At 40.5% G+C, this 17,283-nt stretch overlaps 1 protein-coding gene across 1 annotated transcript in view; it reads left to right on the top strand.

Annotated features, from left to right (window-relative positions):
- Positions 1-17,283, top strand: part of Gpr158 (G protein-coupled receptor 158) — a 372,055-nt gene that overhangs the window by 330,659 nt on the left and 24,113 nt on the right. The window contains exon 7 of the mRNA XM_057787800.1: positions 6,577-6,815. Coding sequence (XP_057643783.1) covers positions 6,577-6,815 — 239 coding nt within the window. The remainder of the gene's footprint in view (positions 1-6,576; positions 6,816-17,283) is intronic.

The following is a 17,283-nucleotide window of genomic DNA, read 5'->3' as shown; positions in this document are numbered from 1 at the left end:
AAATCTGCTTTTCCTCAAAATGAGGATTCACTCTATGTGACAAAACTTTCTTCTCCAATTGTTTCAAGCTTATTTCTCTGTCTCCAACTCATAACCACTGAATAATACTGTGATAATGTGTCATAATATGAGTTCTCTAGCTCTCCCCACCTGGGATTTCAAAAGCTCCTTTAATATGTGGATTCATGTTTACTGTCATATTTGGACTGGGTCAACCATCATTTATTTGGATATTCTTCTCACGCCTCCCTTTTTCCTGTTTTCTTACTCCTTTTTATTTGTGTTGATGTGCTTGATCATATACCACATGTCTCTTAAGCTCTATTCACTTTTTTTTTTCCATTTTTCCCTCTCTGTTTCTGAGACTAGATAAGACTTCATTCTTGAGCTAACCGTCCAGGATGAAGCTTGAGAGTACCATGTCTCTGCTCCCTTCATCCCTCCCCTCCCCTGTCACTAACGCTCCTTATCCTACCTTGCCGAGTGGAGGGGAGAAGAAAAGAAAGATGTTGTGAGCTTCAGGCCGAGGCACATCCCAAGACTGACAAAGCATGCGAGATGCCCAGTGCTGGCCATTCTCTCTTATGCTAGCAATAATTAATGTGTGTGTAGCAATCTAGTGAAGCTGGATGTTGGCAAGCCTAACTTATCTTCATCCAGATAGTGGCAATCCTTTTATCTTTCTCTGATTCTTATCTAAAAATCCACTTAGTGGCCAAATCAGTAGCTTTTAGTTCTGAAAATGAGGATTTGAAAAATGGATGAAAATTAAATGAACATAGGTATTTGTCACCACTGAAGCAGAGTGACAGACAATAACTCCAACTCATAGCCCCATTTAAATGCCTCCTTCCCCAGGAGACTGACAGACATTACAGGCAGAGGCGAGCCTTCATGGTGTTGGGTTACTCTGCTTGAATGGATGGAGCAGCAGCCTGGGTGGCCTCAGGATGAACAGGTTTATTCTTTTTTTTTGTTTGTTTGTTTGTTTTTTTTTTGTTTTTCGAGTCAAGGTTTCTCTGTGGCTTTGGAGCCTGTCCTGGCACTTGCTCTTGTAGACCAGGCTGGTCTCGAACTCACAGAGATTCACCTGCCTCTGCCTCCCAAGTGCTGGGATTAAAGGCGTGTACCACTACCGCCTGGCCAGGTTTATTCTTTTTTGTAAATAAAATAGATATTATGAAATCACAAAGATATGCACACATTGTAGGAATAGATACTTTCTTCACTAGGGGAATTAAACTTTGGCCGTGTCATAATAAAAAGTTAAGATCTATTTTGCAGGTCTAAGAAATCTATTTGGAAAATCACCTGCACCCTTCTAAAGTCTGCTGGAAATAATCACCCAGTTATATGACCTCTGCATGTCATTCAGGGGGACCTACAGGTCTGTTGGAAGGAAAAAATGGATAGATAGCTGCTGGGTGAGGAAGAGCCTCTGTTCAGAGGCCTTTTGCTATAAAAGAGAGGATCTAAGATTTGGGTAAAAGAGACACAAAAGGAAGGTAAATAGGAGAAGATGACCAGAAGAACGATATAGAAAAACCATGCAGCCTTACTGTATGCTGTGAATTATAGACGGTCAAGACCGTAAGGAGACAAGTTAGGACATTACTATGAGAGAAAATTAGTGTGCAAGAGCTATATAGTCGTGGTTCAGATGGAAAAAAAAAACAGAATTTGAAAGACAGTAAAGACAGAGAAAATAAATCCTTGATGATTCATTTAATTGCTGGAATGTGGATGAAGGAAAAACTCCAGAGTTCATTCCTGGGTCTCTGCACTGTACAATTAGATCACAGTACCCATGGAGATAGGTAACATACAGCCAAGTGGATTGGAGGGCAGAGGGAGGGAGGGTTTTAATTGGGGATCTGCTTGTCTTTGATAGGCCATTGAGTTACAGAGCTTGGACTCAGGGGAGTGTTCTGGGCTGAATATATAGATGTGGGACTTGCTGGTGACTGACAGGTGAAACAGAAGCAGATGCAATTGTCTGGGTTGTTGTGCAGGATAACAACCTAAGGAGTGACATTTAGAAGGCCCACGAAAAACACTGCCTCCTGAAAGGACGGCCGAGGAAGGAGATAACTTCCAAGACTGAAAAGGAACTGACAGAAAGGGAGGGAAATCAGGGTACTATGACACAGCGGGAGCCTATGTTTCATGCACGTCAAGAGCTGGAAGCCCACATGGTGAGGAGATGAGTGTATCAACCAGATCCTGGATGACAAAACAGTTGTGTGAGCTCAAACTAGAAATGTGGGCATGAGAGAGTAGAGACAAGTACCCTTTATCTTCAAAATTACATTTTTTTCCACCCACATGTCAGCCAGAATAATGTGTTCCTTATTCATTCTAAATTCTTATGCCTTTACAAATGGGAAAACCTCCTGAGAAGATAGCTTCCTGATCATTTCCCTACACCCATGAAATTTTAACGGTGTGACCACATGACTGCTTAAACAATGCCAACACCAGCTGACATGCCACTGTGGATGGAGAAATGTCCTGGGGTCCCACTGCTAGATAAAGAAAAGCGACAGCCAATTTAAGACTACCAAGAGAAGAAGAATTAGTCTTTCCCAGGGATGAACCCCCTAAATGGTTATCCAATACAATATTAAAACATTCATGCTTATAAGCAACAATATATACATGTAAGCAACAGTTAAAGGACTCAGCAAGATATGTAAATACATATAAGTAATAACCAAAGAATTTGAGAAGGAATGGGGGAGGGGAATAGTAAAGGAAAGGGAGGAGAAAGAAGGAAGGAATGTTATAATTATATTTTAACTAAAAACTTTAAAGTGCTGGGCCTGGTGGTGCATGTCTTTAATTTCAGCACTCGGGAGGTAGAGGGAGGTGTTATCCTTTTGAGTTCAAGATCTCCCGGTCTACAAAACAGGTTCCAGAACTGTTATACAGAGAAAACCTGTCTCTAAAAAGAGGAAAACAAATTTAAAGTAAAATTTATCTGTGAAAAGATCATGGAAATGTCATTACATTAGAAACTTTGTGTATGTGTATATATATGTAATGCATGTATGTATATGTGTATGTGTTATGAGTATATGTATGTATGTGTGCATGCATGTGTCTGTATGTGTGTGGGTATATGTATGTATGTATTGTGTACATGTGGGTGTATATGTCTCTGCATGTGTCCGTGTGTATGTATGAGTATATGTGTGTATGTGTATGTATATGTGTATGTAAATGTGCTTCCATAGCTGTGTTTCATACAAATGCATGCCTAGGAAATCATGTTTAGAATTTGATTTCTAGGGCCCAAATAATAGAAATGAACAAGGGCTCAATTTTCAGAAGATAGACCACAATTTTCTCACTTTGTTCTAAGGTGTGTCTAGAAATGCATCTTACACCATTTAAGAAACTCACATTCTAAACTGTTTAGACTTTTTTGTTACAGTTTTTTTTTATTTGAAAGTTGTAAAATCAGTGGTGGCAGAAATGCAGATTGTATATTTTTTTTCTGTCTAGAAATTGGATTATTGGATTTACAGTAATCTTGAGTTATCAGGTTGTACAATGAGTACCCAAGGATCGTCTGGAAAACATAAGCATTTCTGGTAATTTAGAAATAAGATTTCTTTATTAAAAAATGTCCAAACTCACATCATATTGATTTCCTCTGCAGTCAAAATCATCTGACTAATGGAGCTGTGGAGATGGCTCTGTGATGGAGTCTTTGATCCTCTACCATATGATGACATGTGTTCAATCCCCAGCACCTGTACAAAAGGCGTGTATCTATAACTCAAGTGTTGTGAGGCAGAGTAGGAGGGCAGAGGTAGGCAGATCCTGTAGGCTCACTGGACAGTCAGTCTAACCCATTGATTTGCTCTAGATTCAGTGAGAAAACCATTCCTATAGCAGCAGGAACAATAGAGAGCAACACTCAACAGCAATCTCTGGCCTGTACACACTCCTGCACTCGAGCATGTGTGTGTGTGTGAGTGTGCACATACACACACAGACACCGAGAGGGGAAGGAGGGGGAAGGGGACGAGGTGAGAGTAAGAAGTATTTGGAAAGACAGAATAAGGCACTTAATGAATTCACTATTTACTCTTTGAGCTTCAATGAACATTTGGTATCAGAAAAAAAATCATTCTATATATTTTTGTCATGGAAATAAAGCATAAGTAACAAGTAATTTTCTCCAAAGTAGCAGCCCTCAACCTGATTAAAAAAAATATTTTGCAGGAACTTGAAAAGCACCCAGGAGTCCTGGGCAATGTTGGGAAGCAAACACCCCTTCCTGCAAAGTAATTCCATAGGTGCTTCAAGATAACTCAGCCCTTTCTCCTCTACACGTTTCCCTTGACAATGGCACCACTTTGCATCTTGTCCCTTCTACCATTTCTCAGTATGGTTCTCCAGCAAGGCTGGGATCCAGCCCCATGTTTCCCACTGGACAATAGGCATACCCATTACACATAGCACATGACTATGTGGTGTTTCATATGATAACAATTTCTTCATTCCCTCCATTGATTTTACTTTTAATGTAATAGTTTTATTACTTTCTGGGGCTTTCACACAATAGTAACAATTTCAGACTTACAGTTAGGATGTAAACTTTCAACCGGAGAGCTAATTAAACATTCTATGCAAGCCTCTTTCTATAAGGGAAATTTTTATATATACCTAGGTATACAGGTGTATCTAGGTATAAGTATATAAAATAGATACACCAATAATTTGCCTATAACGAATCATAATGAAATTAAATTGAAAGGGGTAGAGGCCTGACTCAGCAGTAAGGAAACCTTGTATACCTGAGGCCCTGTATTCTATCCTTAGCACCAAATAAATAAATCATTTTGTTTATTTATGTATGTATATATTATTTATTTATTGTGTACATACATGTGTGTTACATGGGCATGCACATGCCACAACATGTATGTGAAGGTCAGAGGACACATTTTGGGACTAGGTTCTTTCCTGTCACCATGTGGGTTCCTGGGATGGAACTTGTCATCAGGCATAGTGGTAAGCAACCTTTTATTGCTGACCCTTCTTAATGGCCCAAGAATTTTTATTGAAACAATTATTTGGTATACATATAATTATACAATTTATAAAAGATAAAATTGGGGTTCAAGAGACTCCCAAAACAATATAGGCTATTGCTGTTGTCATTGGAAGTCTCCAAGAAATGGAAGGTAAGACCCTATTGCTGAAGACACCATACTCTTCAGACAAGGACTTGAAGAATCAAGCTGGAATGATCTGGAAGCCTCCTGCCTGTGGATTAGCATTCATAGTATCCAAAGATGCTGTGCAGGTGACTTAAGGAGAAAAGCGATCAGCAGACCTACTCAGCTAGGAAGCCTACAGTCCACAGCAGTGACCAGCTAGCAGGATACCCCCAATAGTGCGATAGTGGCGCGTTTGTCTTGAGCATCAGCCGCAGCTGCTATTGGATCTCAGTCCTGCTCGAGGAAAGTCATACATGGTACTGAAAACTCGGCCAACCACCTCTGTCTATTGTGGTCATGGAACCGAGAAGAGAGCTTACTACTGCCACTTCCCTAAAGCACCGTAATTCCTAACTGCCGTCTAAACGCCTATCTTTATCTCTACAGATGCCTGTAGCTCTAACCTTTCATCAAAGGAGCTTCCTTTTGCCACAGGTGGACGTTATTACAGAGTTCTGCAATTGGTCAAACTGCAAAGAATAAGTAATTGTGGGTGCCCAGCCATCATCAATACACCTACAGCACAACTCTTCCACCTAAGACTCAGGGAATCTTGCAGAAGAGGGGAAAGAATGATTGTAAGAGCCAGAGAACTAGGATGCCCGACGCTCGGTCGTGTTTTCTAGACCTGACAGGAAAGTAACACCGGTGAAAGCTCAGCGACATGATCACCTGAGGAAAACCTGCATAATTCCGCCACAAGTTGATATGCCAGTATGGGTGGGGAATTTCACAAGGGTCAACCCCATATGATGAGCTACAGGCAGTGGCTGCTGAGACAGTAAAATTCAACACAGGAAAACTCAATATTTTTCCTTCCTGCCATATTGAGAAGTAAAATAATATTTAGGTCATAGAGTGCAGTAGTTCTCAGCCTTAACTGTTTGAGCCATCTCCACAGAAAGGAAACGTCTATTGAAAAGCCCACAGTTTTAAACAGCTCATTCTGACCATCCTCCTTGACAACATGACTTTACTGACTTAACCTAATATTTAAATAGCTCTTTTCCAATTGTATTTATGATACCACATTATTTAACAGTGTGAAAAAATAACTATAAGAAGAAGCCATGTGAAATGAAATACAGAAAAATAATGATATCCATGTTCTATTATAGGAACAAACAATTGACTTCAGGAAGATTTGACTTAGAATAATATTGGAACAAAAGTGAAATTTAATAAAAATATTAACAATAATGTTTATGGGGTTCTTATCTTAAAACTATGCAGGTGATTTTCAGTTGGGTTCCAATTTCCTGAGAGCTAAAATGCTGTATTTTAAAATTTTTCCTTATGACCATTTGCTTTATCCTCACATTTTGATCTTCTTCCTTTGCAGGGTTTTGAAGGTGTTTCTCTCAAGAACTGCACAAAGAATTCCATACATGACTGGTGGTAGGGTCATGAGGATGCTGGCGGTAATACTCTTGGTGGTGTTTTGGTTTCTCGTTGGCTGGACTTCTTCTATGTGTCAGAACTTGGAGAAGGATATTTTGCTTGTTGGCCAAGGGCAAACATCTGATCACCTCACCTTCAACATGTGCCTCACGGACCGCTGGGATTACATGACAGCAGTTGGTATGTGGTCACTTTGTGCTTTGCATGCTTCTCTCATCCATTTCTCAACAGCATCAAACTTAGTCTACTGAAAAGCCTTGTCAAATCTGATCTTTAAGTTTAAAGGACTTTTAATGTGATTTTGGTAACAAGAATATTACAAAAATGATAATGATATATGGAATGCAAAAAACTTTCATTTTTCAAAAGCTCATTCCCTTATTTAAAAAAAAATGTAAGAAATGACAAGAACAAATACAAAAATCTATGTGCAGATAAATTATCGATTAGTCTAGCTGATTTAACAGTAGCCATCTTGATTTATGTTCTCGGGTGGTAGATGAGAGGTTGTTGGTATATTTTTGTACAGAGATCTTATGTTATTGATCTAACTTCACTCTTGGCGAATAGATGACTGTCTAAAATCTATGATTAATTTATCTTCCTTATATTTATCTCTAAAGAAAATTCTCTGGGAGTCCAGGATGAAATGACAAAATCATGTTACTAAGAGATGTTATGTTACGTGACAGAAAAACAGAATGGCTGTGTCATGACTCAGACCCCAAAGCACAAGTTATTTGTCTGACCCACTCCTGTTTTTTTTTTTTTAAGAGAAATATATGGGACATTTTAGCAATCAGCTATGTTAAATAGTGGAAAGTTTTTCCTCTTCCTCCTCCTCCTCCTCCTCCTCCTCCTCCTCCTCCTCCTCCTCCTCCTCCTCCTCTTCTTCTTCTTCTTCTTCTTCTTCTTCTTCTTCTCCTGCTCCTTCACCTCCTCCTCCTCCTTTCTTCTTCTTCTTCTTCTTCTTCTTCTTCTTCTTCTTCTTCTTCTTCTTCTTCTTCTTCTTCTTCTTCTTCTTCTTCCTACTTCTTCTTCTTCCTTCTTCTTCTTCTTCTTCTTCTTCTTCTTCTTCTTCTTCTTCTTCTTCTTCTTCCTTCTCCTCCTCCTCCTCCTCCTCCTCCTCCTCCTCCTCCTCCTCCTCCTCCTCCTCCTCCTTCTTCTTCTTCTTCTTCTTCTTCTTCTTCTTCTTCTTCTTCTTCTTCTTCTTCTTCTTCCCATTTTCAAACCAAACAAGCCCAACCTTGTTTTAAGGGGCATATGTAAAAAGAAAAAATATGAGTTTAATTCTCATTTTCTGTCTCCTTGTCAATCAATGTTTAGTTAAATAGTCTTAGCTTTTTTTCCTAGAAGCTAACTAGCTATGTCCTTATTGGTTCAAAATTCAAATAGATCGTGTTCTCCTAGGTAAGGTATTCAGGGCTTTTATAACCCTGAACTGTACTGATGAAGCCATGTGGCTGTAGACATGGCTGTAGTGAGAAGAGATTTTAAGCAACTTAACTTTCAGAAGATAAGCAAACAGCAAAGACAGAAAGCAATTCTGGGTTTGGCTCTAGTATGGGAATGAGAAGGAAGATAATTGCGTAAATATCAAATTTTTACTCCGTGGAAGCCTTTACCATTTTATTTGATACTTCTCAAGCTAACCAAAGCAGAAAAAGTAATTTCTTCATATTATTGTGAAGAAAATACCACTATGTTTATGTAGAACAAAAGAAAATGATAACACTAAGCACACATGAGGATACAAACACAGAGACAGCATGGTCAACTCATGGAGTGTTTTTGCACCCTTTGCTTACAACTTTATGATGTAATCATGACTTTTTAAAAATTTACTTTGTATTCTGCAGAAATGAATGGGGGTGCATGATTGAGAATTGTAATTCATTTAGTAAACTATTGGAAAGTAAAAATTACCTGCTATCGGTAAAACTCAATTCAGTACTTCTCCTTTTCTACTTCTGTGCTGAACACTTTTTGGAAGATACAAAATGTGTCAAAGCCTATGCTACTGTTCAAATATTTACTCTTAGTTACTATAAAGAAATGAGAGTTATTAAGTTATCAAAAAGCAAAGTACAGTGAAAAGATTTTTGGTACAAAAAGGAAGACAAAACATTTGGACAAGACCCTAAGATTCTTTATGTTGAAACACTTTGAGCCATGGGTAATGTTTGGGTTATTATAAAGACATGTAGGTAACATTCCATTTGATAGGAACAGTGACAGATGGAGGTGGGCGGGAGTTACATCAAACATGAAGGAGACATCTCAGTAGAAAGAGTTAGAATATGTTATGTTGGAACATACTATGAATGATGCTTGGTGGTAAATATATTGAAAACATCAGAAATTTAGAGAACCAGGAAAATTATATAATGATTCAATAAATTCAATTTGGATTGTTTTCATCATGTGCTTTTATAAAAAGTACAGCGTACCAAATCCAGGGAGTGGTGGGTTGGAACATTTACAAGGGAGAGATTTAGAACATTGGTCCCCTTGTGTCATCCCTTGGGAGCGTGTTAGAAATGTGTAGCTTGGATCCACTCCAGATCTTCTCATTCAGCACCCTGGGATCTGAGACTTAGCACTGCATGCTTCATATGACTCCAGATGAAACTGGTTTTATGCTGCTGTGTGCAATGTGGACTCTAGGGTACCGTCATATACTGCATGCTTCATATGACTCCAGACAAATCTGGTTTTCTCTACTGTGTGTATCTTGGGCTCTGAGGGTACAGTCATACACTTCATATGACTCCAGATGAACCTGGTTTTTACTACTATGTGTATCTTGGGCTCTGAGGATACAGTCAGATGGCCTTGTTGGAGCAGAGTGACAGGAAATTCCAGCTGTACTCTGGCCATTCCACACTGCTCTTTAGGACCTCAAACCACAAGAAACACCCTCCCACTGGTCATTTCCAGTTTGAGCTAATTTCCTTCTGCTCCCTGCTTCCGTATCTCACTTTTCTATTCATATACAACACCTAAGCATAGTAGGTGACATCAGATAGAGGTCTATTCATATACAACACCTAAGCATAAGTAGGTGACATTAGATAAAGGATTCAGAGGATTCTTTTTTTTTTTTTTTTTTTTTTTTGGTTCCTGTCCTGGAACTAGCTTTTGTAGACCAGGCTGGCCTCGAACTCACAGCGATCCACCTGCCTCTGCCTCCCAAGTGCTGGGATTAAAGGCCTGCGCCACCACCGCCCGACTAGATAGAGGATTCTTAAAGTTCTTGCCTATCCATCTGTAAATCCCCCAGGTTCACACTCATTTTGACCATTTATTGTCCACACCATATTAGTGAACAGCCATCTTAATCACACTTAATCAACATTTCACCTCACTCCTCATGACCTTTCTCACTTTGTAAGACCTTTGAGTTATCTGAACCTCCCCTACTTTCAAAATCTCTCATGGAAGTCCATGATGGCCACACTTTCTTAGCTCTTCTGTGACTCTCAGACATAGCTGTTTAATATAATAGACTGTTTTTCTGTTTTGTTTGTTTTTTGGATTTTGGGTTTTTTTTTTTTTCAGTTTTTTGAGAAAGAAAGGGTTTCTCTGTAGCTTTGGAGCCTGTCCTGTAACTTGCTCTGTAGACCAGGGTGGTTTTGAACTCACAAAAATACACCTGCCTCTGCCTCCTGAGTGCTGCTCTTGAAGGCATGAACCACCACAGCCCAGCAGATTTGTTTATTATGTGTAGAGTGTTCTGCTATCAGATATGCCTGCATGACAGAAGAGGGCCTTACAGGTGGTTGTGAGCCACCATGTGGATGCTGGAAATTGAACTCAAGACCTCTGGATGAACAGTCAGTGCTCTTAACCTTGAGCCATCAGCCCTGACTGTTTTTATTGTACGATGATGCCTACACAATAGCATTTTGGCTAGTGGTAATCTCTCTATGCAATGATGGTCCCCTAAAGTTATAGTGAAACTGAACATTCTTATCACACAGTGTTGGCACAGCCATTGTTGTGTCACCATATCAGGCCTTAGTCAGGGTTTTGGTGGTGCTGCTGTGACTGAACACAATGCTGTCACTTGTATGGAAATTCAGCAGTATCCCACATAACAGCTGACATGACCGTAAGAGGCTGCATTGCAGGCTTACACACTATATTCCACCATGGACTGTTGTTTTAGAGCTGTGGTTCTCAACCTTCCTGACACTGTGACCCCTTAATAAATTCCTCATGTTGTGATGATCCCCCACCATAAAATTATTTTCAATGCCACTTCATAACTCAAATTGTGCTACTGTTATGATTTGTAATGTAAATATCTGATATGCAGAGTATCTTATATGTGACCCCCAAAGGGCTTGTGACCCACAGGTTGACAACCGCTGTTTGAGAGGACAGGCACTCCTGCCTAGAACTGAAGCTTCACTATAGGAAGCGATGCTGTGCTACTAGGGCAGCAGCTCATACTTCTCTCAGTGGCCAGCTCTGCTGCCCTGAATGGCCGGCCTATACCATCTACCTGATAGAAGTGTACTCTGTGATGTGCGCATGACAAAGTTGTTTTGAGTCATTCTATGAGCATTTCTTCATTACTAAGGGACACACAACTGTAAGCTGCTGTGTTCTTCATATGCAGAAAAAGTTCAGCAAGTGACATATCTCCCTAACAGGAAGAAAATGTGCAGAGAGTGATTTCTATAGTACTTCTGGATAATTCTAGAGAACATAACGTAAAGCAAGGAGGGTTGAGTCCCTTTGGCACTGAGATAGGTCAGAGTGGGGATTTTCAAGAGCAGAATATAATTCCTCTAAGTTTCTTGCCTGAGGACTACATTTATAAGAATACTATTCTGAGTGCTTTTACTGATGATGATCGTGCTGATCACTTCAGACTTTCTGGAGGACATGTAAGCATGCTCTCTGTGCAGTGTAGATGAGAGAGAGTGCACCCCCTCTACCTCTCACCCTTCCCTCCTCTGATAACTACAGTTCCTCGGCATCGCAGCTGTAAGAAGGTGTGGCTCACGCTGTTTTTCTGACACCCAACAAGCCAGCTGCCATTTACAGATTCTTGATAAATATTTGCTGGAAGAACAAAAATTAATCCTAGTCCTCTTTCTCTCATTGTAGTTTCTGTGGCCAGAATTAGATCAGGAGGAAGGAACTTGCTAAAGCTAAAAATCCAGAAATTACACAACTGTCCTCAATTCATTTTAAATATAAACATGGATGCTCAAATTTTAGGACATGTTTTAAGGCTTCTAAACTAAATTGGTTCTTCCCAGACTTTTGCTTTGGTTCATTTTTACTATACTTTTGATTCAGGGTCTCATGGAGAATAGGCTAGCCCCATACTTGCTAACGAAGGCTAGACCTAGACTTTTCACCCTCCTACTCTACCTTCCTAAGGCTGGGATTACGGGAATGCCCCAGCACGTCTGGTAGCCTTAGCCATATCTATGAGACTCAGTCACATCTGGCTTCCCCAGTAGTCCACATCAAAAGCTGATACAGATTTAGCATGCAAGTAGAAATTATAATCTTAAAAAAACATTACATGGTATAATTATAAATATTAAAGATGTGGAAAATTTATTTACTTTTTATGAAAATTTCAGTTACTTCATTGTTTTTTAAGACTCTGAATAGAGTTTGAAACTTAAGTTAACCTTAAGTTAATTGGAAAAACCCAACTAAATAAAAACCCCGTCAGACTCATTGAAGAAAGCGTTTCTGGTCCTGTGTTCTGTTCTGAATGTAACTGCTGCAGTGGGAAGCCAGCTGGCCATCATTGGCACTTTTCACAACGTCTTTAAGATTGGCTGTACTGAGAATTCAAAACTCCATTCTGTGAGTCTCCAACATCATTGGTAAAATTTAAGATGTGTAAAGAGTTAAATTCCCATGTCTGAATTAAATTTTATCATATCTCACCAACCGACAGTCTTTGTACTTAGATTTAGACACTCGAGGCCAAGTCCTTCATGGTAGCGCCTCTTCCGAGTTTGAACGTAGCTGAGGTGGTCCAGTGAGGGACGTTATTCTTTGATGCAAACAAACTAACAAAAAGAAGCCAGTAGCTAAGTGGTGTCATCGTGGGCATTTGTGCATGCTAGTTCATAATTAGATACACGCCAGACTTTGGTTCAGCCCTGAGCTTCTTCTTCAGCTTCTTCCAGAATTTAGGTTATACCAATCAAATGTGGTACAAAGTGCCGTAACTGAGAACAATTTCTCTGCCGATCCTTTTCTAGCACAAGAACAGATAGGAAAGCCTACATGGGCCTCCCTTCCTCCGCCGTTCTCCTGGGTTGTTCCACCTGTCTGCATGACTAATTAATGAGCAACTCCTTTTAGGAGGATACCTATGGAACAATAGGCATCCCAGACAAGAACCCTTGATAAAGCAACTCTACGAAGACCTGGCACGTGTCCTGGCTCTGGGAATGCTTTGGAGCTTGGCATCCCCTGCTCTGAGTTTTAATTTGCCAAGTTTAAAAGGCACTGGTGTACTTAGCTCACTCGATGGAGTGTTTGCTATGTAAAAATAGGAGACTCTGGGTCCATGTTCCCAACACCCCTATGACATTCTGGGTATGACTGTGCTTCTAATCCCAATGTTGGGAAGGTGGAGACAGGAGGATCCTTGGTTTTTCTAGCTGGGTCAGTGAACTCCACAGACAATACTAGACCCTATCTTTAAAGATAACGTGGGAACTGATAGAAGAAGATACCCAGTGTTGACCTCTGACCTCCACTCACCACCACCATATAGACAGACAGACCAGACACACACACACACTCACACACACACGCACACACAAGCACACACACACACACACAGATACACAGATACACAGCATGCACATGAGAGACAGAGATAGGGGAGGGAGGGAGGGAGGGAGAGAGAGAGAAAGAGAGAGAGAGAGAGAGAGAGAGAGAGAGACTGTTTACTGTGTCATAAGTAAATTGTTGTAATATGCCTGGATTCACATTCCTCTGGGGAATTTTTTTTAAATATTTATTTATTTATTTATTATATACAATATTCTGTCTGTGTGTCTGTCTGCAGGCCAGAAGAGGGCACCAGACCCCATTACAGATGGTTGTGAGCCACCATGTGGTTGCTGGGAATTGAACTCAGGACCTTTGGAAGAGCAGACAATGCTCTTAACCTCTGAGCCATCTCTCCAGCCCCCCTCTGGGGAATTTTGAAGTATCACTTTTTCAATAAATTCTGACACTGATCATCTTTCTGTTCAAAATACCACATGGTATCTTCTCATGACAGAAAACTTGATGTTTACTTTCCTCCCCTTTGTTGATATGCTTTTCTTTGCTATCCTCCTTCCTGGTGTATTTTAAATTTGTGAAACAGACAATGTGCTCCGTAATTTAATTAGTCCTATGCAAATGTTTAGAATGGATTGATAAAACTACAGTAAGTCTTTTATTGAGCTATGCAGCACAATTCCAAGGTAGCAATTGTTTCTGAGGATTTAAAGGACTATCCTAGAAGACTGCGTGTCCTTATGACGGATGAGATGTTGAGGAAGTGCATTTAATGAGCGCTGAAGAAAGTGGGGTAGGCTTCCTCTCAGCTGACTCAGAGCAATATTTTTGAATTAGGTTCTGCGTATAAATTTTCTTTTATTCTGATGCACCATATGCTTAACCCATGCTTCATTGCATGTTTCCGGTTTTAAAATGTGGTTTCCATTTTCAGGCAAAGATAAACGCTTGTCCTAGTTCACACTTCCCTAGAAACTATGGCTGCCTATGTTTTCAGAACAATTGAAGTGGGGTTTTATTCTTATTTATTACCTCTTACAAAACATATTCTACTTCTTTGATCAGCAGTCAACTCTTTACTATGAAGCACATACAGTGGAAAAAAGTATTGTTGCCTTAACTTGGAAATTAGAGAGAGTGAGTTGTGGAAACTGGGGAGATAGCTCAGATGATAGGATGCTCATTGTGTAAGCCTGAGGTCCAGACTTCTGCATTTAGAATCCAAATAGAAGAGCCAGGCCTAGAGGTACATGCTGTAAATCCAGTGCAGAGGAGGCAGATGCAGGAGGATCCCTGGGAGTCACTACCTAGCAGCCTAGCCTACGTGGCAAGTTCCCTACCAGTGAGCGATATGGTGCCCAATGAAAGGGACCCAATGTTGTCATCCAGCCTCCTAACACACATGCTTGCAAATGTACCTGAAAACAAAGAGACACACACATTAGTATCATAGTGCATGAAACAGCTTTGCAACAGGACTTGGGGGACATGGAAAGTTAAGGTAGCAATGGTGACCACCATTTCTTCTAAGACATTTCAGTTCTTCTTAGATTTTTTTTTTTTTTGCACAACAAATTACACAAGACAGTGTATTGCAGCACAAAGGAAAAAGAAAAGGTTTGCCGGATGCGGTGGCTAGTACCTGCAGTCCTGCAGTCCAGCACTTGGAAGGCTAAGGAAGGAGGATTGCAAATTCAAGATCAGTGTGGGTGACAGTGAGTTCTCTTGACTATGGAGGGAGACTAGGTTTCAACAAATGAATTAGGTGGTATATTTTGCTCCAACATTTGGGGATTTTGATCCAAGATCAATGGCCCATTATTATCTGGTTTGTAGAGCAGGAGTACATTATGAACCCATGGAGGGAGAAGTTACTTATCCCATGGCAGCTAGAAAGCAAAAAAAAAAAAGAACAGGTCCTTCTCCAGGGCTTATCCCTAACGAGTAGGCCTTCCCCCAAAACCTAGTTCTCAAAGATTCCAGCCATAAGCTAAGGGCAAAGGTTTTAACACCATTCTATCCCACAATAACAATGCATAAGTATAGCACAGACTGTGAGAAATAGAAAAACACACTGGAAGACACAGCTCACTATACTAATCTTAACCTTGTGCCCCAAATCTCTCAATTCATTGTTTCATGATGTATGATATGTGTCATAGGCTCAGATGGCTCAGGATTCTCTTGGGGTTTTGCCTCCTCCTGTAAATCTCTGAAATTTGTAAATGTATATGTCAAAAATGTGTGTGGGGGTGAATTCACTTTTAGTTTTTTCACTGGAGATGCAAGAGATGAAGTGAAAGAAAAGTGACCCATGTTCTAGAACTAAAAAGGAACACAATAAGGTAGAAATCAGGGTGAGTACATTTGACTAGTTAGAGAGCTGCCTACAATGGTGGGCAAGAGGACCAAACAGTCAGATTGCCATGTGATCTGTCGGTGTTCATGTCTACAGTTACATGGCCTATTAGTGTTGGGATGGATAGTCATATGCTCTGTTAGTGTGAATAGCCATTAACCTGTTAATGTTGGTGTGGATAGACACACGGACTGTTAGTGTGGTGTGGATAGACACACGGACTGTTAGTGTGGTATAGATAGACACACGGACTGTTAGTGTGGTATGGCTAGACACACGGACTGTTAGTGTGATGTAGATAAGCACACGTACTGTTAGTGTGGTGTGGATAGACACACTCTGTTAGGGTTGGTATGGATAGACACACTCTGTTAGTGTGGAGTGGATAGACACACGGACTGTTGGTGTGGTGTGGATAGACACACTCTGTTAGTGTGGTATGGATAGGCACACGGACTGTTAGTGTGGTGTGGATAGACACACGGATTGTTAGTGTGGTGTGGATAGACACACGGATTGTAGTGTGGTAGGGATAGGCACACTCTGTTAGGGTTGGTGTGGATAGACACACTGTTAGTATGGAGTGGATAGACACACTCTGTTAGTGTGGAGTGGATAGACACACGGACTGTTAGTGTGGAGTGGATAGACACACGGACTGTTAGTGTGGTGTGGATAGACACACAGACTGTTAGTGTGGTGTAGATAGACACACGGACTGTTAGTGTGGTATGGCTAGACACACGGACTGTTAGTGTGATGTAGATAAGCACACGTACTGTTAGTGTGGTGGGGATAGACACACCGGCTGTTAGTGTGCTGTGGATAGACATATAACTCCTCATCACCTCCATCATTTTTGTGGACTCATTCTTAAAAATTGACATTCAGAAATCCTCCAGTCTTCTTCAGGAGCCACTGTTATGCACATAGAGCTTTCAAAAGCATAGATAATGTATGATATTCATTGAGCACAACGCCAGGCACATTCAACAGATGTAGGCTGTGAAATCTGGTCAGTGGAGGCACAAATATTCTTCTGAGTGGGACTCTGATCACCACAATCTGTTAAACTTCAATGAACATATTAATATTCTAACATACAAGTGATTGTTTTTTGGTAGATTCATTTTGAGTGCTCTGTCTGTTTCTCCTTCAATGGCAGAGCAAAAGGAAGCCTGGATCTGGGATATAATATAGAAAGCACTGCCCAGCATCCAAGGGCTGGCCTTCCTGCTCACTGAGTGCACGTGAGTGGCGTGGGGTTATTGCAGACAATTCCTACAGTTCTGCTGATACAAGCAGTTCCTCGCTTCCAGAGTATGAGATATTCTAGACTCTTTGGTTCAGTGGGAAATGTATTGCAATACTTATCTGTTTCTCAGTACTTCTCTTAATAAAGCTAAATAAAGCCAGGTCAGAGCCCCGAGAATATCAGCAGCTCACCATGTACCACTTCCCTGTCACACAGATATGCAGAAAGTCTTCCTCCTACAAGGTCACATG

Source organism: Chionomys nivalis, chromosome 13, assembly GCF_950005125.1.
Source record: "Chionomys nivalis chromosome 13, mChiNiv1.1, whole genome shotgun sequence".
NCBI classification, from domain to species: Eukaryota; Metazoa; Chordata; class Mammalia; order Rodentia; family Cricetidae; genus Chionomys; species Chionomys nivalis.
This window is presented reverse-complemented; position numbering and strand designations above follow the sequence as displayed.